General features: G+C 48.1%; 2 protein-coding genes across 9 annotated transcripts in view; one reads left to right on the forward strand and one right to left on the reverse strand.

Annotated features, from left to right (window-relative positions):
• Positions 1–1,238: 1,238 nt before the first annotated feature.
• On the reverse strand, positions 1,239–16,633 carry LOC118222154 (E3 ubiquitin-protein ligase pellino homolog 3-like). Its single transcript, XM_035407502.1, has 7 exons — positions 16,328–16,633; positions 6,504–6,704; positions 5,350–5,479; positions 4,796–4,897; positions 4,314–4,541; positions 2,987–3,175; positions 1,239–1,854 (listed from the first exon to the last, which is right to left on the reverse strand). The coding sequence occupies exons 2-7, from the start codon at positions 6,674–6,676 to the stop codon at positions 1,264–1,266; spliced, it is 1,413 nt and encodes a 470-aa protein (XP_035263393.1). The 5' UTR covers positions 6,677–6,704; positions 16,328–16,633; the 3' UTR covers positions 1,239–1,263.
• The window catches only part of LOC118222157 (CAAX prenyl protease 2-like), a 47,819-nt gene continuing 39,003 nt past the window's right edge, over positions 15,719–24,534 (forward strand). For 2 of the 8 annotated variants that reach the window (XM_035407506.1, XM_035407505.1), the window contains exons 1-7: positions 18,567–19,061; positions 19,957–20,059; positions 20,486–20,569; positions 21,294–21,372; positions 22,053–22,220; positions 22,816–22,887; positions 23,266–23,328. In XM_035407506.1, coding sequence (XP_035263397.1) covers positions 18,907–19,061; positions 19,957–20,059; positions 20,486–20,569; positions 21,294–21,372; positions 22,053–22,220; positions 22,816–22,887; positions 23,266–23,328 — 724 coding nt within the window. In that variant the 5' untranslated portion in view covers positions 18,567–18,906. The other 6 variants (XM_035407509.1, XM_035407504.1, XM_035407508.1 and 3 more) reach the window with 6 other exon arrangements.

The following is a 24,534-nucleotide window of genomic DNA, read 5'->3' on the forward strand; positions in this document are numbered from 1 at the left end:
TTCAGAGCACGGTCATCTGGTCATTTTGGTGCTGGCCCTAGGATTTTGGTGGCCCTAAACGAATCTGTGGTTTTGGAGTATGTCGAGCGGGGGGGGGGGGGCTGGGGGGGGCATTTAAAATGTATACCGCTAGTTTCGCAATAGGGGATTAATAATGTACTTACGAAAATAACGTTATTTACCTTAGATAAACACTGGATCGTGTGCCCCCCCCCCCCCCGTCGTGGTCATGTTCAGGGCCCCCCCTGGCAGTCGTGGCCCTAAACAACCGCATGGGGCGTTTATGCCACGGGCCGGCGCTGGGTCATTTCCTTCTTGGGAGTCACGTGAGGCTGTGGCGCGTTTAGGACCTTTAAAGTGACACTTCGGAGGTGCGCCAAATCCTCGCGGCTGGTCGGCCGCGTTTAACGCCAACCTGCACGGGTCACGGCGGGCGTCTGGCCCAGATTCGAACCCGTGCGAACCCCCGTGAGACACCTGGATTTCACGCCCCTGAGCGAGAAGCTGAAAACCAGCTCTGCGAGTACGAACGTGCCCGGTGACCTTGGCCAATGATGGAGCAAGCAAATAAGCAAATAAACAAAAGGTAGCTTAGAATTCCTTCAAAGTGCCAGTGCTGTAACCAGACGCCCATATGACTGACTGACCCAGATTTTATACCTAATGCAGAGACCCCCCCCCACAAGAAGAAACGCCCAGTGGCTCTCGTTTTGTTTTCCCAATTTTCTTTTTTTATTTACAACCCCCACCCACCCACCGACCCCCCCCCACCCCCCACCCACAAACCCCACCAATTCATCTTCAGCATCAACACAACCCCTCATCCACCGACATCCCCATCCCCATACACACACACACACACACACACACACACACTTCCCTTCTCCCTGGCCCCCCTTCCCTGCCCTACCCTGCCCACTCCCCTCCTCCCTCCCCCCTCCCCCTCCCCCCTCAGTCCAGCGACCCCTGAAAGATGAGTTCGATGTAGCCCATCTCGCCCCCCCCCCCACACACACAGACACCCCCCCCCTCCCCCCCTCCCCCTCAGTCCAGCGGCCCCTGGAAGATGAGTTTCATGTAGCCCATACCCCCCCCCCCACACACACACATACAGACACAGACACACACTCACACACACACCCCCCCCCCCCTCCCCCTCAGTCCAGCGGCCCCTGGAAGATGAGTTTGATGTAGCCCATACCCCCCCCCCCCACACACACACACACACACACACACTCACACACCCCCCCCCTCCCCTCCCCCTCAGTCCAGCGGCCCCTGGAAGATGAGTTTGATGTAGCCCATCTCCCCGGTCAGCCAGGTGCCGCAGAAGGGGCAGGCGGCGTGGAAGGCGTGCGTGCCGTGCGGCAGCGGGATCTGGCTCCAGCCCCGCACTGTCTTTTCCGAGCACACGTGGCCGCAGGGGCAGAAGGCGTGCGTGGGGGCCCCCGCGTCCAGGTAGAGCCCCCCCTCGCAGCCCAGCCACAGCGGGACGTAGGGCCCCACCCGCCGGCACATGGGGCACTCCCTGTCGCCCGTGGCGGCCGGGGACGTCCCCGGCGCCCTGTCCCGGCGGAAGCCCCAGTTGTGGTAGCCGTGCACGTGGCCGCAGTTGACGTAGACCCAGGGCTGCTTCTTGTCCACGCCGGTGGGGCGCTGCGCCAGGCTGGGGAAGGCCAGCGTGTTCAGGCCCACGGGGCACTGCGGCCGCGCCGCGTTCAGCTCCTGCCGCAGCGACTCCAGCTGCTTCAGCGTGGGCGTGCGCCGCAGGCCCGCCGGCGTCCGCCACAGCAGCGTCGCCCCGCACAGGTCGATCAGCGAGCCGTCCTGCAGCGCGTTGGACTCGTTCTCCACCTGGGGGGGGGGGGGGGGGACCCACATGAGAGGGAGACCTTTCACCTTTGGCCCTCCTTTTAGGGTAAAACCCATTACACGCAACAGACAATTTGCCATATTTACAACAGGGGAAGGTTCTGGAAACGACATGGGAGGAAAAGGGGGCCTGATGCTACTGCAGAGAGAAGGGGCATCAAACATTTGACCTTTGACCTTTAATGCCCCTTTATTAAAACTGGAAGGAGGGAACCCAGCAAATGCAACAGACGATTCCCATATTGTAAGATGGGAAGGTTCTGGAAACGGGAGAAGAAGGGCCTGATGGTACTGCAGAGAGAAGGGGCATCAAACATTTGACCTTTGACCTTTGATACCCCTTTATTAAAACAGGAAGCAGGGAACCCAGTACATGTAACAGACCAGACAACTGCCATATTTTATGACATGGGAAGGTTCTGGAAACAGAGTAAAGGGGGACTGATGCTACTGAAGGGAGGAGTGGAGAGAGGGAGGGCTGAGGAGGAAGAGGCAGCGGTGGAGCCTGCCGTTAGAACTACGCTAGGTTGAGTAATGCTGGTTAAGCACTGATCTAAAATGATTCATCTGTTTCCCAGCATCCTTTCTGTTTTCCCATCACTAGCTGATGCTGAAGCCTTTGTTGTTGAGAGCAGGAAAAAACCGTTAGTCCCGCCTGTGACCACTAGGTGGCTCTATCAGAACGCCTACCCAGTCTTATCCCTTATTTGGACTTATTTACTCTCCCCCCAATCATGATTTAATTTAAGAATAAGATACCAGATTGACTTAACAGGACAGGCCCTTCAGCCCCGAAGCCACCCCGCCACCCCCCCCCCCTCCTTCCTCAGACCTCCCCCCTTCTAGGTAAAATAGGTAAAACACCCCCAAGATTTCGCAGTTATTTGATTTTGTTCTCATCTAGCTTCACCCTGCCTCCATCGACTCTGGTCACTGCGCATTTCTTTTGAAATCTGTTTCGGAGCAGCCAGAGGGCCGTTCGGAAATGAGGTTTCGGACGCGCTGATGAGTTTTTGGCGGAGGTTCCTCTCTTTTGTCTCCCTGAGGCGCGGACCTGGCAACCAACGCCCCCCCCCCCCCCCCGCCCCCCCCCCGTCCCCCCGTCCCCTCTTACCAGCTTCCCACGCTGCTGGGCGGACCGCGTCTCGCGCAGGGCGTAGACGTTCCCGCACACCGAAATCTCCCGCCACAGACCCGGCGCCGGCTCCGACACGAACTCCCCCGCCGGGTGCATCACCAGCACCCCATTGGTGGTCAGCCCGTCCATCAAGCCGTCCGACGTCCGCCATTTGGCCGCCCGCTCCTGATGGACCCGCCCACAACCACACAGGTGAGCGCGTGCACACGCACACGCACACACACACACGCACACACACACACACACACGCACACACACGTGCAACAAAGAAGGGGGAGAGTGAGAAAAGCAGGAAAGGTCCACTCTATTCTTTATTTTCAGCACACCAAATGCATGTTAATTTCCCTGAAAATTTCCGATGGAATAAATTCACCCCTGGATGTACCCATGGGTTGGGACCATCCTGTGCTAGTGTTCAGTGAGTTCCTGCTTTAACCAGTTATACTGTATACCGCAAAAACGAAAAGACTCGTTATGACAAGCGTGTGACTGGCAGCCAATATGGAGTTTACGCAATCTTTCCTCCCTCTTGCATACATTTAAGTCTCATTCTTACACACACACACACACCCCTCCCTGTTCATACCTATAAATACGTGCATACATGCATATACATGCACACACAATGCGCACAGGTACTTAGGAAGTTTTAATTTATTTCCATTTCCCACTGTTATGATCTGCAACTGGTTTTGCAGGCATTTCCAGTTCTTAGAAGCAACAATAATTTTTTTTTGTGATTTTTTACAACACAAAACCAGCGGATTTGACAGGCTAATGAAGAGCTTTAATGAGCGCTATAATGAATAACAGAAGCCCCTCGACCCCCAAAACCTGATTATAACTGACCCCCGTCCGATCCTGGTCACCTGAGACAGGCGCTACCTACACCTTCAGAGTTTGGGTGCGAGTGAGCGCAACTTTTTCCTCCTTTCTCTTTATTGTGAAGGAGGGATCTACACGTCTATCTTTATCTTCCCTTTATCATACTGATGCCACCGGAACAAGCTATTGGTGCCAGGGCGTGGCACGTGTGCCAGTTACATGGGGAAGCAGGCCTACTACAGGGCCTGTGCTGTACGGCTATTTGGGTGGGGGGGCAGTGTAACATGATAGTTGGTCACACCGTATCAAGTCCGATGACACCATATAGAGCCCGGTCACTGCTGGCTAGGGGGTACAGTTCCATGCACCCACAGGGTCCCACCCCGGTGGCCAGTGTCTGTGCCTCTCAGGCCTGTTTTCGTAGCTGTTTTTCTGAGAGTGTACGGACCTACCCCCCCCCCCCCTCAGGGCCACTCACCCCCAGGAAGATGTTCTTGGAGGAGTCGAAGCCGGCGGCGTAGATGCGTGCGGTGTAGGGGGGGGCGCGCTCGCACAGGATGCGACAGGCGTAGCGGGAGATGGTGCTCTGCGCCGACTGGCCCCCCTCGCCGCCCCCGCCCCCGCCCCCGCCCCCGTGGCCCCCCCCGCTGCTGGGGGACGTGTCCGTCACCACAAAGTCGATCATGCTCTCCGTGGAGCGGCCGATCTGTGGGGGGGGGGACAGACGGACAGGGTGGAGGGACAGACGGCATCCACGTGCTGCGTAATCTGAATCATCATGTCTGTGTTGCATGTGTGTGTGTGTATGAGTGTGTGTGTGTGTGTGTGTGTGTGTGTGTGTCTGTGCGTGTGTCTGTGTGTGCGTGTGTGTGTGTGTGTGTGTGTGTGTGTGACAGTGTGTGTGTCTGTGTGTGTGTGTGTGTGTGTGTGTGTGTGCACGAGAAAGCGTGTGAAGCTCACCTGGAACATATCTGTGTTGGTATCATGTGTGTACTCCACAATAACTGAGTGACTCCTGGAGAGGGTGTAGGAGATGCTGTGCTGGCTTTTGTTGCTTAGGGCCTGTCAACACACACACACACACACACACACACACACAAAATCAGAGACTGTGATGTACTCACGTTCAAATTGTGATTGACTTGGCCAGGGCTCTAAGCAAAGGAAGCATCTTTTATTTTGGGCCAGACATTCATTGATGAGCTGCACCAAGTGAACCCCTGAGCTTGCATTTAATGACACATTCTGAGGCCCAGCTACAGAGGGACGCTAATGAGCTACAGGCTACAGGAGATCGATAGCATCAGCCTCTGAACATAGCCCTGCTATTTATTCGCTACTATCAAATAATTTGTCTATTTTTTTTTATTCCAAAGAATTCAGGTCTCATCTCAAGCTCCAAGCGCATCCGCACGTTAAGCTGAAAAAGTTAAATATCGATATATATATAAAGTTTTTTTTTTTTTTTTTTTTTTGAAAAAAGCCAGGGTGCTCTTGAAGGCGTGACCTCTGACCTTGGACACCAGGGGGGTTGAGATGTTGTGGATGACGTCGGGCTTGACTCCGTTGGCTTTGGGCCTCCTGTGCAGCGCCAGGCGGCTCCTCCGCCGCCCTTTGTCCCCATTGGCCAGCGAGCCGTTGTACCTGAGGAGCACAGAGACACCGTGTCCACCTCACAGTCCCTGGGTCTGAGTGAGCTTTCACTGCACAATTACCCACACACTTCACCCCTCTGTCTGTCTGTCTGTCTGTCTGCTTGTCCATCTGTCCAGAGTACACTTCCATCTTACAATTACCCACATACTTCACCCCTCTGTCTGTCTGTCTGTCTGTCTGCTTGTCCATATGTCCAAAGTACACAATATTTTTTAAAAATCAGCACATGGAGGAAGACCAGGAAGTGAGCTTCAAAACGGAAGCCTGGTCTTGGCCCCTTGGGTCTGTCACCAGCACACTGTCTCTCAGCTGTAAATATTACCCTTCTGTTGGCCTGATGGCTATCAACCACATTTTACATCCCATTTACATTGCAGCCATTCAGCAGGCAGGCTTATCCAGAGCGATTTACAAAGGTTACATTTTTGCATAATATCCATTTATGCAGTCGGATATTTTACTGAGCCAGTTTGGGTTAAGTGCCGTGCTCAAGGCTGAAACAGCAGTGCCCCCACCTGGGAATGGAACCAGCAACCCCTGGGTTACAAACCCAGTTGAGTAGCCGTTATAATGGACCGCCGTCCTGTATTAGACTGGCCAGATCCAGAGGGGGATCAGAAAGTGAGAGTACACAGAATATTTCTGGCTGTGAACCGTCAAGGCCCCCCCCTCCCCTCCCCCCTCCCCCATTGAAATCTCACTGGGAATTTCCACCGGGAATTGAAAATTCCAGGGCAAATTCCTAACATCCCAGTTCGGCCCATGTGTCCGTCCACGTGCCTGCCATTCCGGGAAAGAAAAGCTTGGGAAAAGTGTTCTGATGCCAGGGAAGTGCAGTGTTTTGTGCCGCCGTGTTGTATTGATTGGAGCCAGGGGGAAAAAGGGGGGGGGGGTACCCTTATATGGTCATGAAGTCCAGGTTGGGGTCCCGGGCCACAGCGAGCGTGACTGTGATTGACAGCGACCCCAAATCCCCGGGCTGAAAGGCCCCCCGCGGGAGGGGCCGACTCACCCCAAAACGATGAGCTCCCCGTACACCACGGGCTCCTTCTCCCCGGGGCAGAGGCCGTCCTGGGACTGCGGGCCCGGGCACGCGGGGGAGGAGTGCTGGCTCTTGTTGCAAGAGGGGCGCAGCTCCAGAGACGAGGGGGGACACAGGGCCTCCGTGCTTCCCTCCAAAACCATGCCCAGCGGCCGGGACACAGGCACACAGCTGGGGGGGGGGGGGGGGGGGGGTTAGGGAGAGAGCAAGGAAGAGAGAATGAGGGGGAGAGAGAGAGGGGGGGGATGGGTGGGAGAGAGGGAGAGGGGGGAGAGGGTGAGAGACAGACAGGGGGGAGAGAAAGGGAGAGAAGGTATGAGAGAGCGAGGGAGAGATGGAAAGAGGGAGGGGAAGAGACAGAGAAAGGAAGAGACTTTTGACTTTTGGTGTTCCTTTATTGAAATTAAAACCAATGCCAACCATCTATTTACAAACCCAAAAAACCGACCCCTATCCACCCCACCCCCCAAAAACTGATGCCCAACCAGAGAAAGAGAGAGAGTGAGAGCACAAGACAGAAAGAGTATGAGAGCATAAAAGATAGCGAGAGAGAGAGAGAGAGAGAAAAGAGTATGAGAAAAAGATAAACGTAGAGCGAGAGTCAGAGAGGGAAGGAAACCCATACTGAGACTAGAGAATTAGGGCTCACCCACACCACGCTCATTTGCTTCAGTCACACGGTTGCTCTATGTTCTGCTAATGTGCATTTGCACTAATCTGACTTCCAAAATGATCTGTTGCCGCAGAGGCCTATTCCAGGCAAGCCCATAATATTAAAAGGGGATCACTAGGCAACCGATTGACTTTACAGTGCGTCTCGTTAGGAAATGCCACGTCGGTATTTGCGATTTTCCAATAAGAATCAGGGCCAGCCCACACACACATAGACGCTTGCCGCGATGTAAATTTCAGCTTTTAGTGATTTTCTCTTCTCCAAAGGCTTTGGCTGTGGTCGTTTCGAGGAATCAAAAAACCGGACCGTGATATTACATCACACTGGAGGGGTGATTTGCTTCTCAGCAAAGCAAACTGAAACGATTTCCTGCCTGGACTCCGTCCTAACCCCAACAAACACAGTGAGCACAGGGCTACTGTAACACATAGCCTCCCATTTCATCTGGGAAAATGAATCCCTTTCCTTGACGAATATACTCTGTGTGCAATACAGAATATTAAATATGTACTGTAATCCTCGAGGGCTGTAGTGGGAAAAAAAGGAGCTGAAATAAGCTTTTCAACGGCCACATCTGCTTGTCACCACAAAGGCGGGAACCCCCCAAAAAGCCGATGAATTCTGGGGTGTCATTCGCCCACTGTGAATCCAGAGCAGCAGAACGTACTGTGGTTCATCCCGAGAGCGAAGGGTTGATTTCATTTCAAAACTCAAATCTAATAAACTCATAATAAATTCACCTTTCAAGCTTTTCATTTTTTTAGAGGGCGCAGCCATGAGAGAGAGAGAGAGAGAGAGAGAGAGAGAGAGAGAGAGAGAGAGAGAAACGCGTGCGTTTAACATTTAGAAATGCTAATAAAAGCTAACTCCCCAGATATGTGGCCGTGTGGGTAGTGACACATGCAGGGGCCCTCGGCCAATATTTGATGTAAAACCCTAAAATTAATTTTAAAAAGTGGGTGAGATTTCGTTTCGGCACGTGCTGCCGAAGGAGCAGATTTAACTTTCGCAGCCACAGATTATTTACCGAGGCTTTGACGATCACACAAACGGTGCCGAGAAAATACACTGGTGTGTTAAACGAGGTGTCAGAGCTAAAGAAAGTACGCGAAACAACGTTAGCGCACAACTTACTGTAAAATGCTTGCAAATGCATATCTACATATTGTCTCTATGTGCACAACAACAGACAGTTAACTTACAGAAATCACTAAACTGAATTACAGACCAGACCAAAGACATAATTTTGAAGTATTTGCATACGAATATTGGTTTGAATATATAATATACATGTACACACATCATGCTATATACTGCAATCAAAATCCATCTCTCTCATGAATACAGTGTAAATATATGTGCATATGATGTGGTCTACATTCTGCATTAACCAGCCAAGCTTATTCCATTATTAATCACTATCAGGTACATCCTTCCAGTCTCTGATTATTAAACGAATGAGTATAGAGAACAAATGGACTCCATCAGATGTCAGTTATCTGGGATGTGTTATGCTGTAATGGAGAACACAGGGGCAGCGTGTGGGGGAGGGAGGGATGGAGACAGGGTGGGAGGGAGGGAGGGAAGGGAGGGAAGGGAGGGGACAGAAGGCATGGCGGCTTGGGGATAAGAGAGGGGGATGAGGAGGAGAAAGAGAGTAGGGGGGAGGTGAGGAAAGGAGAAAACAAAGGAAGGTGGAGAAGAGGGGAACAGACACAAAGGGAGGGGGGTGTGTGGGGGGGGGGGGGTGGAAGAGTGTGAAGCCGCCAAAGAGCCAGCCAGAGCAGGACAAAGAGACAAAGAGAGGAAGTCAATATAAGGAGATCACGTGTGTTAGGGGCGTGTGCATGTGTGTGTGTGTGTGTCTATGTGTGCATTTGAGCATGTGTGTGTCTATATGTGTGTGTGCGCATGTGCACGGTGTGTCTACTTGTGTGCATGTCTGCACCTGTGTGTCTGAATCTGTGTGTGTGTGCATGTGTGTGTGCGTGAGTGTGTTTGTGTGCGTGTGTGCATGTGTATGTGCGGGCATGTGTGCATCACTGTGTGTGTGTGTGTGTGTATGCATGCATATGCCTGTGTGTCTCTGGGTGTGCACGTGTGTGTGTGTGTGTGTGTGTATGTATGTGCATGCCTGTGTGTCTGTGAGTGCGCACAAATGTGTTCACGCATGTGTGTGTGCATGCGTATGCCCGTGTGTGTCTGCGCGCGCATGTGTGTGTGCGCATGTGCAAGCGTTTGACAGGGTGATGGATCACTTGCTCTGTGCCTGGCACTTTCTAATCAACCAGGGGGAGGCGAGGCGGAGAGAGAGAGAGCGAGCGAGAGAGGGAGAGGGAGTGAGAGAAGAGCGAGGGAGAGGAGGGAGGGAGGGAGGGAGTGAGAGAACACAGAGAGATGGAGAGATACACAATAATGAAAGTAAAACCTGTGAAATACTGCGCTGAATGTAATTGTTCAGCACCGGATGTAACATCTCTCCACCATTTCCTGTTTTCTGCCTGCTGCTCTGGCCTCTCTCCTTTTTTTCCACACCTCTCCTCTCCTCCTTCTCTTCATCACTCTCTACATGCCTTCTCTCTACCTTCCCACCAGAGGGTGTGTGCAATGGTCTGGTGTGTGTGTGTGTGTGTTTACGTGTGGTTGTTTGTGTGTGTGTGTGTGTGTGTGTGTGTATGAGTGTGTGTGTGAGTGTGTGTGTGTGAGAGAGAGAGAGAGACTGTCCACGTGGGTCCCTTCTTACGTATGTAGATATGTGTGAGACAAAGAGTCACCCGCATAGATTTCTCCTGTAACAAATGGAAATGTTTTGGTGACTCTCTCTCTGAGATTTTCCAAAGCATAACATTCAAATGATATTCAAATGGTGAACTTTGAACAGGCAATCAAACAATGGACTTCCTGCATGAGCTGCAGACAGTGCTCTGAATATTGGGCACGACTCTCTTTTGTTTAAAGCAAAACCTCTGCCCTACGTCTCTTCCCTAGTAATACACGTAACAGCAGTCCAGTGTTGGGAGTTTGAGTACGTCCCCCATTGCAGAGCAGGAACCAGTGCACATCCTGCCCAGGATGTGGTCTAGTGACTGGAATACGTGGAAAGCACTGGGACCACTGGACCAGACCCAGTTTGCACGAAACTTAAAACAGGTCTGTGAAACTCTCCCCAGGCAACACATTTGAAAACACGCTGGGAAATATCCTAACGATGTACTGCAACACGCCACAATATATTTAAACAAATATACAAATTATTGCCACATTAAGTTATTGCAATATCCATCCATCCATCATCCGTCCATTATTTAACCCGCTTATTCTTGTTCTGGGGTTGCAGGGGGTTGGAGCCTATCCCAGCATTCACTGGGTGAGAGACAGGAATAAACCCTGGACAGGTCACCCATCCATTGCATTTTTGCCGTATATCACACCAGATAATATTTTCACAGAATGCCCAGTGCTGTGTATAGTATCATGTTCCATTTCGGTAAGAGCTGACCCATCGAGGCTGTGTCCGCGGCAACATCCCGGCACAGATTACTCCTGATGTACCGGGCAGCGTGCACATTTTTGTCCCCGTCACAAAATTTCAAACGCAAAAGAAAAATCAGGCCAAAGGTCCGGGGTATCGAGAACCAGGCAAAGGCAGCCCTGCCCATTCAGAAAATGCACGGGAGGCTCTAACCGTTTTGGGGATATACTCAGACCCTCCGCCATCTCCTTACAAGTACCCCTCCCCTCACATGCTCGGTCAGGGATACGAGACTGGCAGTCTGCCTGTGGTATAATAAGAAGCATATCTATCAGCAGAAGTTGCATTAAACGTCTTCATTTGGCAGCTTGGCGCCTTGGGGCCGATTTAAAAGCAGACATTCGCCACGGTATCCCCTTTCGTACGCGGCTGAGCGCAGGATGCTCGCGTGCGCCATGGCGTAGTGCATCATGGGATTAATCAGCACGCACCTGGTTAAAGGGCTGGGCGAGGGTGAGCTGCCTGCTGTCAATCGTCCCAGTGGCGGTCATGTGACCCCAGTGATTGACAATATCAATGCTGGATGTCATGTGACCTCAGTGGTTGAAGACATGCATGCTGTCATTGGGCACAAAGTCACATTGGCCCTGTCATCTTTCTGGCCCTGTCTTCTCTCATGGAACAGTATCTCATGAGCCATTACTTATTTGAACCATTAAAATACTCAACACTCAATGTTTACTCTACTCAATGTTTACTAAATATTAATAAACGGTGACTAAAATAAAATCGTAAGTGATCATTGACATTTCACTAGCTGCGACTATAGGGGATACTAGTGAAGAACAGGCTGCGTTGTGTTTCAATGACTGCTTTCCAGCCTTGCAGTAGAATGGGTAATCTTCCTGCGCCAGGGTAGGTCAGCAATGAATAGTCAGTGTCCACGGGCCTAGTCTGGCCTCGCTGGTCCAGTCTGAATGTGGGAGAAGGGATGACAAGCCATTTAATCACCCCACCACCCGGAGAGACAGTCCATTACTTTACTCTGCGCTCCCTTCCCATCAACCCCTGCTTCCCGCCCTTTACCGCCACTGGACACAGAAGATGCATTTTTACCATTTTGCGGGATTGTGCTACCCTAACAAAAACACCTCAAGACGTTGGAAACCACATCATATTCACCTTTAATTTCTTTTCCGATTTATTTATTTATTTATTTATTTTGGTCGGATTTGCCCCATCTACCTCAAAGCTAGCGGGCGGCTCGAGCCATCGCTGAGAAGCGCAGGCGGACGGGAATCTAATTTCGGAGCCTGATGAAAAATGAGGGGAACGGCATTCGCGTTTCGGTGAGGCTGAGACAGGCCTCGGTCTTCAGGGCTGCAGGGTGTGGAGAGGTGGAGAGAGACGGCGTGATGGGGCATAGAAGAACCCGGCTGGGTGCGTGCATGAGGAAGCCGAATATGGACATCATCCACAAACGTGAACCAACCCATCAATCAATCAATCAATCAATCAATCAATCAATCGATCAACCAATCAAAGTGATCACAATTTATGAATTATTGGCACAGATTCATCCACTGCCAATTTTGAGGAAGAGGTGCATTCACTCAATACAATTCCAGCACCACTGACGTGGAAATGGCAGTTATTTGGGGACAGTGTTTTAACGAGGCCAAAAGAAACATGTTAGCATAACCGCACAAACAGAGCCTAAATCAGACTTGGCGGCGATCGGTTTGCATGCTATACAGTAGCATGCTAGTGAAGATAACGGATCATTTTTAAAATAAGGTTATGAAGGGAAAAAAAGACCGTCCGAACAGAGGGAGTATAAACAGAGAAAAAATGAGATTCAACAGAGCTCTGCGCAGCAGTAAGTACAAGCACCTGAGGGGAAAGCATGAGATCTCTCTCCATATAATGACACTCCATAAACTACATCGCCCAGCATTACAGTAAGTAAAACTACATTATTACACCACAGTACTCTTCTCTCGACTGCACTGCACTACACGGGCACACCGCACTCCATGGTACCTCAGACAGGAACAAGACATTTGCTGCAGTAAAACAATTAATTACTATAATTATTACATCTCTCTGCCCCCCCCCCCCCCCAGAATTAGCATAAATCTACATGGCTGCGGTGGCACTCTCCTCCGCTGCAGAGTTCAGTGTGAGGTGAACTAACCTGAAAATAGGAGGCGATATTCTACAACGATTCATTACTATATAGCAGTTAAATAATAGCCGATATCTGAACGTCACTTCTATCGTCCTCCATTCCTTCTTTGGCCCTTTTGGCATTCTACCCCGAAAGTGCACCTTTCTGACCCTCTTCCTCGTACAGGAACTCCTTCCTGTTCAAAACAAAGCATTCTGTTTTCTGCGTTCTCCCCCTCCCCCTCCCGACAGTGATGGTTAATAGCAAATCTTTAACATCGCAACTTGTAACAAGGCAGTTTTTGGTGGCATCATTGGTCCCGTTGATCATGAGGAAATGAGTTCCCGTTGATCATGAGGAAATGAGTTTGTGCTTAGGAAGGTAGTTTAAATTTAACCTGAAGGTGTTCACTCTGCGGTCACGTTCATGTACAAAAATTCTACCTGCTGTTATCTTCTGACCAAAGAGTGCCTTCCCATCTCTTTCTTTTGGAAGTGAGAAATGACAAGGAACCACCTCATTAGGGTCGCACAGTGGTGCAATGGATAGCACTGTCGACTCACAACAAGAAGGTTCTCAGCTCCAATCTTTTCTGCGTTGGGTGTGCAGGTTCTCCCTGTGTCCACATGGGTTTCCCCCGGGTACTCTGGTTTCCTCCCACAGCCCAAAGACATGCAGGCTAGACTAATTGGAGAGTCTAAATTGCCTGTAGGTATGAGTGAACAGTGTGTGTGTCCTGCGATGGATTGGTGACCTGTCCAAGATGTATTCCTGCTTCCTACCCAATGCATGCTGGGATAGGCACCAGCCCCCTCCCCCATGACCTCGGCCAGGAACAAGTGGTTGAAGCAATTTTCCTCATTATTCAAGCACCAATCCAAGACTAATGTATGTTATCTTTGCACAAGGATGGGAAATTTTTTGCTCAAGCGACACAGACCATAACAAAACACAACAAATACAAAAGGATCTGCATGAGTCCCATTCTGAACCCACATGAAAGCTAGGATCCGCTTTCTCAAAGCAGAAAAAAGACTCCCTTCGGGAGTCATGCAAATACAATCAGGAGGTACACTTCTTGCCCCTCAATGAATAGACAAGAAGCCTTTTCAAAAGGTACACTCTGTAGTCCTGTCTCTTTTGAACAGCTTTAGGCCTTGCACGTAAATAGTGAGCACAGTGAACTGTTCGGTGTAAAATCACAGGCAAAGTTTTGCTCTAACGGGAGTACATGTGATCCCTACCGGACACATATAGATTAAATTTAGCATTGAATTAAAACTTGGCATCTTACTGTGCACATAACCGGTAGACTGGAGAGTAAATGCAGTCATACTGCACTTGTAGGTGCATATGAACATATATCTTTCATCATTTGTCTTTTAGACAAATAAATGTTCCCCTCATGCATATTCTCAGATAAAGATAACACAAACAGTCTTGTCTTAGACTAAGGCCAAATTCATTGACCTTTTCCCTGAACTTTTAAGTCTCAGACACAGAACTTTCAAGCTCATCACTCCCAAGCTTTGTTCTAATGTCCACCTGACTTGGACCTTTCAAAATCATAAATTGGAAACTGAGCTATAACTACGTAAGGCAACGCTCGCATTGCGACACTCTCCTCTGGTTAAAAGCGAACAGGAAGTGGAGGAAAACGAGCACATTTCTCGTCCTTCCGCTATTATTACGAAACCTTCCCGCGCACAGCCGCCCGCTGCACCCCCACCTCCACCTGGGACCCTCGGAGCGCGTGCACGTGGGCAGTCCAGTAAACTTCAGCTCCTCCGCCTACGGAGCAGCTTCGCTGACTCACCCATTCCAGCTCAACCCACGCGTCACTGTCACAGACGATTGGCCCCCGCTGAGTAACGCTGATGATGTTGTTTCCTGATTTTTCAGAATCCCACCCCCCAAAAAAAGATTTCAGACTGCTAAGAAATTCTACATTACGTCTGCCAGTCGTGTAAAACTTACTTCACTTAAGTTTAGGAAACCTCAAGTCATAATTGACTTGAGGTTTGCTAAATATTTAATAGTTGATTCTGCTTTACAGATGTGCTATTTCTGCGCGTAACGGTGACAATGATTATGATTATCATTATAATAATACCAATAATCATTAGAATAGGGATCATAGTAATAATTTTAAAAATCGATATGATAAGCATCACAGGAAAAAAAAAACCCGAGCAGTTGGCAGTTATGACACAGCAGGTTGACAGTATGACCTATTTACAACCATAGATAGGGCAATGCAATGACACAGCAGAGACAGGAGAGATGAAAGTTTCAGTGGGATCGGAGGATGCTGACACTTAACACGAAGGGCGATAGAGGAGGTATCAATATAAGGATAAGATTAAACTACAGTGCACTCATATTTTGCAAATATATTCGGCTGCTGACGCATTTGTACATTCGTGTTCACTTCATAAGCACCCACTCAAATACGACATTGTTATTTTGAAGTACGTTGTTTGAACAGGAGTTTAGAAGCAACAAATTCAACCTGCTGATATCACGCTAGCCCTACACAAATCTGACAACATCTTTCCACACTGACATAAGTTTTATAAAATGTTTTGTGAGTAGTCTGTGTGAGAATATTGACCATACATAAAGGCGGTTATGTGGTTTAATACTTTGGCCCCACAAAAAAAGAATGAAATAAAAAATCGAGAGAAATTACTTTAGGCAGTTTATATGTTTTAGGTCGAGTATTTTTCCCCCATAAAATCTAAATATTATGCCTGTTCCGCTGTCCTCAGTCCCTTCACCTGCTGTATTGCAGCGGATTGCGTGTCCCGCTGTCACACTCAAACTGTCGGCTACTAGTGCTCCATCCCACGGGATACGGTTGCAGTCGCCTGCGAAATCGCAAACTGGCCTTGTCATTGGCATCGAATAACAATAAAAGAAAGCTGGGTAGGCACACAAGAGACACCTTATTATTTACGTCACATTGAACTAAATAACATATCGATAATGCCAGATATAGCCTACAGGAACATTTCGATTGATGCAGGAATTGGGATTGACACTGATTTTTTACTCATGACGGTGAGTAAATGTTATTCATGTTGAAATGTAAATATGCGTGGCATCTATTTTACATAGAAACATCAGCGTCCGTATGTTTTTTTATATTTTTATTTTTTATTTAACTTCCTCAGATGCTTTCGGCTTAACAGCACAAGAATCTCTGAGCTAAGAAAAGGCAGGATAACAAATTCTACAGTTAGACTAAAAGAAGATCGTCGTCACGCGCGCAGACACGCCGAACTGAACAGGGGCGACAATAGCTAATAAATACAGAGCGGAATAGGCTACATCTTGTTTTTATGGCACCCAGACTGCAATGCGAGAATAACTTGCCCACAACATAGCTGACGCACATCACCGAAGCGCTGTAGGTATGTGTTGGCCATATCATGGGATGAACAATATAACAGGTAGATTAATCTATAAATAAATACCCGGTGACGTCTGACGATGGAGAACCGTCTGCCTTTAATTCCGTTTGATGTCCACCCCCCTGTTGTGGTGTACGATGCGGGCGTTGTGATGTTACTGTTCCCTCGGCTGTGTTGAGTCTGATTGCGGTATCGTTAAGAACAACACCTTCTGCATTGCCTCTGCGTTGTCATCGCTTATATTGGAAACAGCACGTTCGTTCCTTTTCCAGGAGACGAGTAGTGGTTCAGGCAATCTGTCGTCACGCCCGTCACGCCCATCTCCCCATCTCTCCCTCTCTTTAAGGTAGCCAACTCTCTTGAACAGTGAAATTAACCTTAAAGGAGAAAAGAGAAATATGGATTGCTCTAAAACGGCATTTGTTTCGTGCATAAACGATCTAGTCCTCATCTAACGCTGTTCTTACTCCCGTACAATTGGAAAAATGAATATGTATAGAGCACAACATTGTTCACAACGCACTTGTAGAGTTTGCATATTAAACCCTTACAATATTTTTAAAATAATACAATTTATATAGCATTTTATATAGCAAACCCTTAAAACATATCCCAAAACATAAAAAACTAAAAGTAAAAATTGACACTAAGTGAAAAGTGACAAATATGCTAACCTGTGAAATGAAATCCTCACTGTTTCATGCGTGTGAATTGGTGGAAGATATAAACCAAGGGTAATTGGCTGCAACAACACCAGTATTTGTGCCAACATACCAAGACATTTATCAAAAATAGATGTCACTTAGCTTTGATTCACTTAATGCTCTCTGTGCTAGAAGTACTGTTCCAAAGTTCTTCTGGTCCTCTTGAGTATCTTGGATATGCAATAGTTTGCTATAAGTGACAAGGAGGAGAAAGAGAGGAAAATGTAGCTTTCTAATATTGCAATCCTAGAGGGTGTGAAGACTGCGGCAACCTTTGACATGGTGAGGCTGGGTAAGTCCTTAATAATGAATCAGGCTTGATTAAATCAGGATTAATAATTAAAAAAGGAAAGTGCTTGTAGCTCTCAGTTGGCAGTTGGACGGTCGTCTGGGATTCACAGGGCCCTCTGTTTTGTCTCGGGACCACTGGCTTATGGCCTCCAGCTGAGGGCAATGAAGTACAGACTGTACGTGTTTACCCATTCCACAGACTGAGCTGAGAAAACATGGGACTGGTATTGCCACACCTGGTTCTGGTCCAGACAGGGGAATTTTAAATCTGGTTCTGGTCCAGACAGGGGAATTTTAAATTTGGTTCAGACAGAGCAGGGATTTCTGAGCTCTGATCTGATTCTAGAGTCTGCTTGTTTTTTTTTTTTTTTGTTTCAATTATTTTCTTTTTTTTGCCTAAAAGCTCAGCAAGTTCAGAACAGAGACTGGTTCAGACTCAGGAAATCAGGTGAGTTGAGTCAAGTGTAATAAGCTACTTTAATGGATGATGCATCTATTTAATTATGCGCTGAGTAACAACAAAAAATTAAATATTTAATTAAGTCCTGGGCAATGAAAACCAGTAAACCATGTGACCTTTCAGGGCCAGGGTTGAGAACTTTGGAGCTAGAGAATTGTGTGATCTGTGCTAATTAAAGTCACAGAGCTGTGTTAAGAGGGACACAATGTCAGTATTGACAAAAAACTTTCCAACAATTACCCTCTGCAAGGGCTGGCCTTGACTGAATCTCTCATATCCTGTACTGTAAAGCATGAAAAGATAATATTTTGAAATATGTGCATTATGAAATTTTGAATAATCCTTGCTTTAAAGGTGCTTGTGTAACAAAATGTTCCCTATTTGCCCTTCCCAGTACCTTGCCTGCCTTGATGACAAATAACAAAACACAACCATGCATTGTGAAACCTCCTGTTGTAAACATTCCGAGTGCCTTACACGATGACTTGTCATGACTTGAAAAAACTTACCTTTTATTTAGCCATAATCCCAATCCCAAATATATGTAAAGACGTGACATTGGACCTCGCTGCATTTCACTGAACTATGGGGACTATTTGTAATTATGTCTCGTCGAATGTTGTGTATGTTTTATATGAATCCTGTATAATAAATTAAAATACTGTAACTCTACTATTGGTAGAAAAAGACCTGTAACGGCATTGAGAACGTACACAAGCATGTCTGAAATACTCCTGCACTGTAGATGGCAGTACTTTACAATCTATCATTACTGGCTTACTCTGAAAACCTAAACATATGGGGCTTTCAGTAGCTGAAGCGCAAATTGATGGCGTCATTAAGTTATTATTATTTTTTTGGAGAGCACTATTGACGGAGCCAGGATATTTTAGCGCCAAAGTTTACGTTGCTTCGTTAGTGTTATATAATCAACACGTAGGCCTACTTTATGTTGGGACTTAAATAATAATCTGTAGGCTAAGATTTTTACGTGTTATACATGCCCATCGGGGGCGAACACCACAGACGATGACGTTAAATTTCGGCGCCGGGACTTTATGTTTACTTGGAATATAATCGCAACATGCTCTCTTTCTAATTATCAAGAGTTAAGTTGTAAAAGTAGGATAAGAGTTAAAATTTGGTTTCCCCGTTAAACGCAGCCCTCGTCCCTGCCCCCCCGCGCCATGTCAGATGACGAGTTAACATTTTCCCACGAAATAAATCGCAATAGCGCTTTCGTGCCTCCGGACGGACTTTGCTGGTTGTCTGTTCTGTCCTGTTTAGTACTTGCCTGCTCTTACGTCGGAAGTTTATACGTTTGGCGCAGCGATTTACCAAGGTAGCGACATCTTTTGGTTCAGTGGATTACGACTAGCTACTGATATCTCATGATATCTTAATTTAAGTCATTAAGAAAGTCAGTATCCTTCTAATGAGATTTAGATTAATTGTATAGTAAGAGCCAATGTTTAACCAGTTAGTGAGCCAACACAATGAGTAGCTATTAAGATAGAATACAGCTTCAGTATGAAATATGGCAATGCTTTTTCGTTATACTCCTCATATTCTCGCGAATAGGCGTTTCGAACTGTAACCGACGAATAGACGGCTAGCCAGCAGGTTCCTCAACTTATTTGATTAAATGATACTTTCTAAGCCTCGCTAACAGTGGAATATAATGTCTTGTAAATTTTTGTTCCCTTTTGTATTGAGGAATTAGAAGTCAAGACACGAAATGTTCTTGTTTACATCTTTCTGCGCCTTCCCATCAGTTGTAGCCTAGTCTTCCACTGAATAAGGGTTTGTTTCAGTTTCGAGTAGCAGAGCAACTGTACGGGCTGTTCTCTTAAAACAGCTGTTAAGCTATATCAGTTGATTTCTGAAGGGTATTCGACAATAACGGAAGTACAGTTATGAAGAAACGCCAGAAAAAAATGTAACAATCATCCACGTTTATGTGACGCAGGTGCATTTAACTTGTGGACATCTCGTCTTAATCTGTGCCTTAATATTGTCCGATCCACAAGTTAAGATCAGCAAATCTGCACATAATTTTCCTAAACACAGCTAGCGAGACGGATCAGTCTTGCAGGCTAGTGTGCAATATATGTGCTATATTCTGAGGTCCTTGAGCACCTGATGTTCAGAACAGATTCAGTTGGCAGGACTCCAAAACCCGTTGTTTTGCATGAGCTTTTTATTGACGTGTGTCTGTGTGTGTCAATCTGCTCCAGGGATCACCCGTCTGTGATAAAGCGGCGCTTCACCAGTGTGCTAGTTGTCTCTGCTCTGTCGCCTGTCTTCGTGTGGGCATGGAAGGAGGTCACTGGCGTGAGGGTGAGTGTAGCACACTAAAGTCTTTCCTGGTATGGGGTAGCATGGAAGGGTACAGAATTGAATGGTATTAGTGTGCAGTAAGAATGTGCAGTAAGAAGTGACTAGTAGTACCAGACACCGTACTACTAGTCACTGCACAACACAGACTTTACTGATTGCATCCTACTGTGTTGCAGTAGTGATTAGAATCATTTTACCACTTCACAATAGCCTTATACAGAGCTATTGTTCCTGCTACATTTGCTACCACACATTTGTAACGGGCAGGTAAATGTACTCCTAGTGATACGTTTACTGTTTGCTGAGGGATGATTTACTCTTTTGACGCCACATTTAGTCAGAAATAACATGCGTATGCCTTGCAGAACAAATATTATTCACGTCCCAGGAGTTTGAGATAAACTCCCTGTATCGTTGCGTCCATAGACCGGGCACTCCTTGCTGGCGCTGATGGGCATTCGGCTGGAGGGAATGGTGCCCGCTGCCATCCTCCCCCTGCTCCTCACCATGGTAAATACACATCTCTCATATTTTTTACATTACATTACATTACATTACAGGCATTTAGCAGACGCTCTTATCCAGAGCGACTTACACAACTTTTACATAGCATTTTTTTTTTTTTTACATTGTATCCATTTATACAGCTGGATATATACTGAAGCAATTTCGGTTAAGTACCTTGCTCAAGGGTACAACGGCAGTGTCCTACCCGGGAATCGAACCTGCGACCTTTCGGTTACAAGCCCAGTTCCTTACCCACTGTGCTACACTCCGTCCAACATTTTCTCATGTCTAAACAGCTAGTTGTTCTGGGGGGCATTTCACAAAGCAGGATTACTTAGTTAGCTGGATAACTGCACTGGAGTGTTTGCTGGAAGATTTTAGCGGACTGCAGTTATCGGTCCCTGTAATGTATCACATTATGGACATTATAAACGTGAGATCAGGGTAGCTGCAGAAGCTGTGAAGGTTTGTGTCTGGTTGGTTTCATGTAGTTATCAAAAGAAAGTGAATCAGCGCTGTGGGTCGATGTTAGGTGCACGTTCTCTCCTTCTACAACGGCATTCAAAAACCAAACATTGATTTTGTTGCTGAGGGACATAATTTGCTGTGATCAATCATAAAAGAATTAAAATGTGCTTTGAGGTCTGAGTGGAGCATGAATTATGCATTTCCCATAGTGATCTATGCAGGAGTGATGTCTATTTCACAACTTCTTCCAACCTGCCAGGTTCTGTTCCTTGGCCCTCTCATCCAGTTAGCAATCGACTGTCCCTGGAGTTTTATTGATGGAATCAAAGTGGGGATCGGTGAGTCAGTTTGTACAGTGTGAGATTAATACATGCTTGTGTGTGTGTGTGTGTGTGTGTGTGTGTGTGTGTGTATCAGCGACAGTCTCTTTCCCTGTGTGGGCCTGTGTGTACGCACTGTGTGCGGTTGTAGATGTGTGTTTGTGAGGACGCACACGTTTGTGTGTTTATTTTGTCCTTGTGGGCAGGTCTTTTTCTGCCCTGTTTTTTTGTGTTAGCCTGCATGAGTGAATAACATTCTTGATTAGTACATTTAGCCGATTTTCAATTTTAATTTGAATTGCAATCTTTGGGAAGTGTTTAGGATTTTTTAAAAATCAGTTAAATGTTGTAAATTGCATTAAACAGCTGAGCTGATGTCAAATGGCGTTGTGTTGTTGTTGTGTAGTGTTTTTCGTCTGATGAATTAAAAGTATTTGCAAATTTCCCTCTCACTTGTAATTTTAGAACAGAAACGATTTTACATGGATGATTTGACTTTTTTTTGTGAATGAATGTTTATCAATACGTGTGCTCGCCAATTCAAGCCATTTTCAGTTTAGACGAACGAAAGCATGTAACCCATGCCAGAGACGGGCAGAAGCCGAACTGTGACGTGTGAATCGCGACACGGCGCGGCGTTTTCCCCGTGGCCGCCGCTGTTGGCGTGACGGTCGGCGTCTCTCCCTCTCTGCCCGCAGACCCGTCGTTCTGGGCGCTGTGCGTGAGCGACATGCGCTGGCTGCGGAACCAGGTGGTGGCGCCGCTCACCGAGGAGCTGGTGTTCCGCGCCGGCATGCTGCCCATGCTGGTGCCCTGCGCGGGTCCGAACGCCGCCATCTTCGTCTGCCCGCTCTTCTTCGGCGTCGGTGAGTCGCGGTCTGCTCCGTCCGTCGTCCGCTCTCCGTGTCTGTGTCAGTACTGCGTCCGGCTTTCTCTGTCTGTGTCAGTGCTGCGTCTGCCTGGCTCTCTCTGTCTGTGTCAGTACTGCGTCCCGCTCTCTGTGTCTGTGTCAGTACTGCGTCCGGCTCTCTGTGTCTGTGTCAGTACTGCGTCCGGCTCTCTCTGTCTGTGTCAGTGCTGCGTCTGCCTGGCTCTCTCTGTCTGTGTCAGTACTGCGTCTGCCTGGCTGTCTGTAGTTTCATGTCAGAGTGTGAATGCTTATCTCGCTGAGAAATGCTTTCAGCATTTTAAAATGTCTTAGTCCCGTACGCCAGGAGTTCTCAGTGCTGGTCCTGGAGTTCCTCTGTGTACTTACGTATTTATGTTGGTGTGAGTGTGTGCATGCGCGTGTGTGTCTGTGTGTGTACTGTAAGTGTGTGCGTGCGTGTCTGTGTGTGCATGCAGGTGTATGTGTGTGTGTTTGTATGTGTGCATGTGTGTTCGTGTGCGTGTGTGCGTATCTGTGTGTGTGCACGCGTGTGTGTGTGTGTCCTTACTGACAGCGCGTCTGTGTCCCTGCAGCGCACTTCCATCATGTGATCGAGCTGCTGCGGTTCAGACAGGGCACTGTGTCGGCCATATTCCTCTCCGCAGGTGAGTCTTCCCCCCCCCCACATTCACTGTTTTCTGTTTTATCACTTCATTTAACCTGAGAACACTCTGGCTCTCTCTGGCAGTGACCTGGGGAGTCTGTGCCTGTAGAGAATGCAAACGGTTGTGTAGCCATTCAGGTTCGGTTGGCCAGATGTTGAGCCAGTTTTCCAAACAAGTCTCCAGTCTAATTTATAATCCGCATAGGTGTACATCTGCATAGCCTCAGCTGCGTGGCACAGGAAGGGTGTACTTATTCTTATCCTTTGAGTGCCAGATTAATGCACATGTTTGAACTGGGCCCCAGGTGTGGGGTGTGGGTGTGGCATTATTAGCGAGTGAGTGGTAAATGATGAGGAAGTGTGTGTGTCTGTGTTGCAGTTTTCCAATTCTCCTACACTGGCGTCTTTGGAGCCTACACTGCCTTCATCTTCATCAGAACAGGTGAGTGTGTGTGTGTGTGTGTGTGTGTGTGTGTGTGTGTGTGTGCGCGAGTGACTCAGTGAGATAGAGAGTCTGTGTGTGTGCATGTGTGTGACTAAGTGAGAGAGAGGCAGAACCTATGTGTGTGTGGTGTGTGGTGTGTGATTGTTTCTCTTTTTACAGGCCACCTATCGGGGACTGTTACTGTATGTGTGTGCATGCAAGCGTGCATGCGTTTGTGTGTGCGTGTGTATGTGAGAGTGTACTGTCGGTTGCGAGTTCTACATTGTTTGTGAGTAGTGAGTACATTACATTACATTACAGGCATTTAACAGACGCTCTTATCCAGAGCGACTTACACAACTTCTTACATAGCATTTACAGTGCATCCATTTATACAGCTGGATACATACTGAAGCAATGCAGGTTAGGTACCTTGCTCAAGGGTGCAACGGCAGTGTCCTACCCGGGAATTCCATACCCACTGTGCTGCACTGTCCCAATTCAGTTTTGTTTGTATGGCGCTTTCTACAGAGAACTGTCGCAAAGACACTTTACACGGTAGCACAGTGTCTCTGACCCATGTCTCTGCCTTGTCTCTCTGACCTGTGTCTCTGACCCGTCTCTCTCTGACCCTCTGACCCATCTCTCTGACCCATGTCTCTGCCCTGTGCCTCTGACCCATGTCTCTGACCCTCTGCCCCATCTCTCTGACCCATGTCTCTGCCCTGTGCCTCTGACCCATGTCTCTGACCCATGTCTCTGACCCTCTGACCCATGTCTCTGACCCTCTGCCCCATGTCTCCGACCCGTGTGTGTGCGCGCAGGTCACCTGTTGGGGCCGGTCCTGTGCCACTCCTTCTGTAACCTCATGGGCTTCCCGGCCGTGGCGACGGCTCTGGAGCACCCCCGCCGCCTCACCCTGCTGACCTCCTACCTGCTGGGGGCGCTGCTGTTCCTGCTGCTGCTGTTCCCCATGACCGACCCCACCTTCTACAGCCCCCCCACACCCGCGTGCAGCCTGAGCACCGTGCTGGGGTCCGTCTGCTCCTGACCCGCCCCGCCCCGCCCCACTGAGACACACACACACACACACACCCATACACACTTACTCATGCACATACACGCACTTACTCACACAGACACACACGCGTACACTTACTGATACACACCCACTTTCTCATGCATACTTACTCATACACACACATTTACTCACACATACACAGC

The sequence above is a fragment of the Anguilla anguilla genome, chromosome 3 (genome assembly GCF_013347855.1).
Source record: "Anguilla anguilla isolate fAngAng1 chromosome 3, fAngAng1.pri, whole genome shotgun sequence".
NCBI lineage: Eukaryota > Metazoa > Chordata > Actinopteri > Anguilliformes > Anguillidae > Anguilla > Anguilla anguilla.

Bases quoted from the DNA above. Each gene is read 5' to 3' on its own strand.
- LOC118222154 (XM_035407502.1), bottom strand. From the start codon at position 6,676: ATGGTTTTGGAGGGAAGCACGGAGGCCCTGTGTCCCCCCTCGTCTCTG. The intron at 4,542-4,795 runs GTGAGCTTCACA...CCCCCCCCACAG, and splicing joins CCAACACAGATATGTTCCAG to ATCGGCCGCTCCACGGAGAG. The intron at 3,176-4,313 runs GTGAGTGGCCCT...CGGGTCCATCAG, and splicing joins CCAAGAACATCTTCCTGGGG to GAGCGGGCGGCCAAATGGCG.